The following is a 5837-nucleotide window of genomic DNA, read 5'->3' on the forward strand; positions in this document are numbered from 1 at the left end:
ACACAAAGTCACCAATATAATAGTCAAATCAAACATAAGAGATATTTAGTGTAGGTACTTCGTTTTATTTCAGAACGCTTTTCCTTTAAAAAGGCGAGGCTGAACGTTTGTCGATTCGCTCACTAGTCACTGTCATGTGGTAAAATATCTCCCAGTCTATTGGTCCAAGGCACGTGTCTAGGATAACTGCTGCAACGTCACTTGGGGGCTCGTATTGAAAATAAGAGCAAAACTCAAGAGTGAATGTGTTTCAGGATCAGTTAGAAGCCTCTTTATTTACCCTTAGTTTAGTCATTGAAGCACTTTTATTGGATAGACTGAAAACGGATAGTACCAAGTTGGATGGCCAAATGACAAATGGTGTCTATCCAGTGCAACAATATAGGATAGCCAAGTTTGGGAATATATGACCAAAACGATGTTTTTGTCTGTGGGCACTATCGCAAAGGGTTGCATGGTGTCCTGCACACTCAACAAGATTTGAGTTTATTTTTTAAACCTTTATTCACACATTTAAAAAGCTACGCGTGACATAGAAGTGGATTGCGCTCATTTCGGTGCGGGAGAGCAATAAAGGGGTTAAAGAAAGAACATTGGAAAGTGTATCAGTATGGAAGAAAATGATCATAGCAACAGAGATGATGAACGTCAAGTGTCGGCGGATGAGTCAAACAGAGCGATACTTCCCCTATTACAAGCGCCGGGAAACATTCAGCAGATCCCGCATCGAGTCACCAATTTCTTCATCGATAATATCTTACGGCCGGACTTTGGGCGGAAAAAAGAAGGCAACACAGAGCAAGAAGAAAATAGTCACGTTACCAGAGAGAACCATAGCCCGGCTGTTCCAAGAACGGAGCAAGTGGGGAGTACTGTGCCAACGGAAGGAACTTCCACTCCTCATCCAGGCGGCGTGGCCAATAAGGCTGAAATAGTGACCGAAGAGCCCCTGAAACCCCGCGGAGAGAATGGAGATCAGTGCCTAAGCTCGGACTCGGATAGTTCTCAAGCCAGCTCAAATGTACCATCCAAACAGCCTATGCTCTGGCCAGCTTGGGTGTACTGCACCAGATACTCAGACAGGCCATCATCAGGTAGGCTACGATTATTTTCCCTCGTCTTTGTATCCTGAAATGCCCCAATCCGTTGTAACACTGACCTCAAACGCCTCGACCGAGTTCTATAAGGAAAGGAGGGCAAACAGTGTTCGCCTCTTTTACGACATGAAAATGGAAAATAGAAGGTTTAACCTTGCAAAATATTCTAAATATGTCCGTGCAAACATAAAAATAAAAATAAAAAAACATTACATACGATATCATTATCCACGAAAGCTATATAGGGAACAATTTCAAAACGAATTAAGGCGCTAAAAATAGCATCTTGCACTGGTTTAAAGCTGAAATGTTTAAACGCAGGGGTATTGGAAGTCTACACATTAATGTAGCCTAAGTGTGCGGGATAAATAGCCTAGTAACATGAATGGATGAATGAATCGAATTGTAAATAAATATATTTTTCAAAATAGGCTATCAGCCAACAACATTGTTGAAGTCATTTTGGAATAGCCTCCCACGAATTGTATTTTATTTAAGTGTTTAGATTATAACCCATAATAAGAATATTCTAGTTTTGGGCTAGATCATAGCCAATTAACTACTAGGTTACTACTACTAGTTTATAGGTTACTATAAACATCTGTGCGCATATAACCAAAGCAATTAATAGTCCTCCATAGAATTCTTGAATGTCCAAAAAAACATGTTTAACGACTTAATAGCATACTTTTCCTCGATAATTCTGTCGTGCAAATCCATTGTTTTTGTTTATGCATGAGTTTTCGCAATGGAGCTGCCTTGGTCTCTAAATATTTAGCCTATTTAGCACAGAAAACATGAACGTTTCCATCACTATTCTATATAGTACTTATTCCAAAAATCGTATTGTACAAAATGTTCTCATGCATTACGTAACGTTCGTTGCATGGAGTGCACTATTATTCGATGGCATCCCCATTGGCTGCCTATCTTAAAACGTTTTGCGTCGTTTTATCTTCTCCAGCGAGTATTAAATTGTGTTTATTTGATTGTCGACCAGGCCTACTTACCCAAACAGATGTCACCACTTTTTCATCAAATCGTTTGGGCTGACGATCTTGTAGGCCTAGGACTCAAAACAATTAAGCCCAAATAAAACCATCAATGCTGAGGTCAATGTTTATTTTTATTAAACAAATATTCAAATACAACCAATCATGCTTACCCACCAAAAGTGTAAACTTGGAATAGTATTTTGCAACAGCCAAAGACCGAATTCAGAAACCTGCAACGATGTATTCCACTAGACAACATCAACAAGCCTATAGGCTATTGCCTCTACTGTATATGAAAGTAGAAAGGCGGTCTTAGAAATCAATTATTTACGAAAAATATATTTTATATTATTCAGTATTTCAATTTCAGACGGGAATTCCAGTTGTGTTGCTATATTTCAGGCCTTCTCAGCAATTCCTCCAATGACCATAACAAACTCCGACATACTCCACCAGTAGCCTATTAGCTCTCTATATCTCTTCCAATGCATGGTTGTAGTCTAAGTAGCCTATAGAAGTGCGGAACTACGGTTTCATTTCTAACTATTTTGACAATTATTGTGTAATATGGATTAGTGTGCGTTGAAATTACCAAATGACACTCAAATTCATATTTTGCATTACGTAGCAAATGGGTTATTTATTGGCCTACCTACAGTGCAAGAATTAATACATAAGTAGGGCCTAAATTAACGAATTCATTACTACAGTCGTAGTAACTGGGACACTTACAGCCTAGGCTACACTAAGCTTTCACATTTCATATTATGATTGGTTTTGGCTAATAATATATATATTTTTAAACACAGGACCGAGATCTCGAAAACCAAAGAAGAAAACCGCCAGCAAAGAGGACAAGCGACCAAGGACGGCCTTCACAGCTGAACAGCTTCAAAGACTAAAAACCGAGTTTCAAACGAACCGGTATTTGACCGAACAGAGGCGACAGGCTTTGGCCCAAGAACTCGGTCTTAACGAATCTCAAATCAAAATCTGGTTCCAGAACAAAAGGGCAAAAATCAAGAAGGCCACGGGCGCAAAAAACACCCTAGCCCTGCACCTGATGGCACAAGGACTGTACAATCATGCTACGACGTCAAAAGATGACAAATCAGACAGCGATTGATTTCGAGATACAGATAACAATGCAATAATTTCACAGAATAAAGGGCCAGTGTATAGAATATACCAGCATAAATTGATCAATATATATAGATATTTCTGCAATATCATGTCTATGAAAATATGTTGTAAAAAAAAAATGTATGTTTTCAATCTCTTGTAACGTGTGTCGTTTTTCTTCCAGGAAAAGTACAAATGCTTATTATACGCTTCATTTTATATTGCTATTCATTTTCGATTTTTACATTATAGCGCTTCAAACTGGCACTTGACGTTGAGATCTGTCAGTGAAGTGAAAAACAACCTGCTTAAGTCCAAAGAATATTTTCTGCTGCATCCAGGCAACTGTGAATCTTAATAAATTTGCTGACAAGATATTTTATTTCCATGGTTGTTATGGTTTTATTGGGGTTGAGTTTCGTGTAAAAAGGACATAGCAAGGGTTTTTGAGTGTCAGTGCTGTGCAGACTTAATTGAAAAGTAGATGGATTTTGATACTATTTTTTCGAAAATTCGTATTATCACAGAAGTGATTGGTTAGCAATGTTTTGGTTAGCAGACAGAACACCTAAATTGCTAATACGTAGGATAGCCTAAAAGCAAGTTCATTTCCATAAACAATTAGCGTGTTCTGTGTTATATCAATGCACCCGAGGCCTCTCTATACATAGTTTTTGAAGAGCAATATAAATCATATTTTGTAGCAAAATGTTTTGAATTATTATAATGCTGCCTATAACGCGAGAGACAACTCTGTAGCATAATGACAATGATGACAAAACGTTTCGTGCACTCTTGGCTGAAAGTATTATAGGTCTATTTTATCAAAAGTAGACACAAGGTATCGGAGCATATAGTCTATATACATCCCATGGAACTCTTTCTCTATATACATTTTTATTTCATATACATATCCATGAATATCATTAAACAGGCGAAATCGTTAGTGACTGTATAACAATTGTTGAAAATCTCTTTTATTGTTGTTGAAAGGACTTCATATGTGTATTTATATAGATTATATTGAGAGAAGAAAAAAATCTATCAAATGACCGGTGTTGCTTTAGAGTAGACTTCTGAGGTTTTTACACGGCTTCTTTATCTTGCAATAACTTCTTTTCGTGAATGAAATTGGTTTATGGGGCCTTTGCATGAAAGCTGCAATTTGTTATACTTGGGCAAATAACTGTGTTTATAAACTTTTTTTTTTTTTGTCGACGAGAGTATGATCGAGCTAAGTTTTAGACTGTATCCTTACCAAATTGCGGACTTTTGCCTTTTAATTGTTTTGTTGTGTATCTGGGAAAAGTGTGTGTGAATTAAAACCCACCAAACTGAACACACTTTGCCTTAAAGTTCAAGTGAGAACTTTTTATGAAACAGAACTGTGCCGAATCAGAGAAGCAGTAGCCTATCACTTCAAAATGCAGACTATTGATTCAAGATTATTGCCTTTATGAAAAACTGCTGGTATGACATACAGAATATATTCATCAGCGAATATCTATCTATAGGCCTAGGCTAATATGTTTAAATGAAATTACAACACGGAGTTGTATTATTATACAATGTTATTTTTAATTATTTTATGTTCAAAGTATTCTTTGGTATAATGTACATCATTTGTATCATGTATGTATGTATTCATTGTGTAATTAACTTCCTCCTGAAAAACTGGAAAAGAAAAGTAAATAAACCTCGAAGATAATACACTTAAAACCTCTCTGGCATCATCATTTTTTCTATAATCCAGAGTCCAGGATAACTTAACCATGGAAACAGAACGAATTCATTCTATTTATATGAACGACTGTGAGACATTGTCATCTCTATGCAAACACAGAAAAATCGGAAAGAAAACGTTGACCCTCCACTGACAAATGGTTAGTGCTATCCGGGATCCTTGTGATGGCCCTACCCTAAACCCTAACCCTAAACCCTAGCCACTACCCTTACATCAAACATTGCCCATAACCTGAACCTATTCCTCACCCGAACCTTAACCCTTACCTAACTGTTCTACATTTCAACTTCAATGGGGTGAGGTCAGAGTTGTCCCAAGGAGTCCATTTGGATGGCGTCATTGTTTTGGCAACACCACTGGGAAAATCACCAATATCATATTATTATCACCTTTCGACCAAAAAGGTCAATGACAAAATGCACCAAAAAGCTCAAATCTAGAATATTTACATGATTTGGATTTTGCCACCATTTGTTGCAACTATTACTACCCCGGAGAGGTTAGGTCCAGCCCAGAAGGGTGCATTAGTTTAAGTGGTGAGCTGTTATTAGACCTAGTACTCCCCTTCCCCAGACCATTGACATTACAGTTCTTATCAATAAGACTACTAGATAAATAAAAAGGAATAATGACACCCAACATTTTTTTCATTTACAATGGCCAACAATTAAATATGATTATCACAACAAAGCTGGTATAAGGTTGGCTTAAGTTCCAAGTAGGCCTTATAACCGTGATGTTTGCTCATGAAAAATCGTAAAGTGAATTTCCATCCAATAGCTTTACGTTCCCAGGTTTGTGTTGTCATCACACAGGTCAGGTTAGTCCATAAAAAGGTGACAAACATACAACTTTAAAAACACAGACATCACATTTGAG

General features: G+C 37.3%; 1 protein-coding gene across 1 annotated transcript; it reads left to right on the plus strand.

Moving 5' to 3' along the window:
- Positions 1–265: 265 nt before the first annotated feature.
- LOC118383465 (homeobox protein engrailed-2a-like) lies at positions 266–4927 on the plus strand. The gene is made up of 2 exons (XM_035769991.2): positions 266–1094; positions 2902–4927. The coding sequence occupies exons 1-2, from the start codon at positions 611–613 to the stop codon at positions 3216–3218; spliced, it is 801 nt and encodes a 266-aa protein (XP_035625884.1). The 5' UTR covers positions 266–610; the 3' UTR covers positions 3219–4927.
- The last annotated feature ends 910 nt before the right edge of the window (positions 4928–5837 follow it).

The sequence above is a fragment of the Oncorhynchus keta genome, chromosome 4 (assembly GCF_023373465.1).
Source record: "Oncorhynchus keta strain PuntledgeMale-10-30-2019 chromosome 4, Oket_V2, whole genome shotgun sequence".
Taxonomy (NCBI): Eukaryota; Metazoa; Chordata; class Actinopteri; order Salmoniformes; family Salmonidae; genus Oncorhynchus; species Oncorhynchus keta.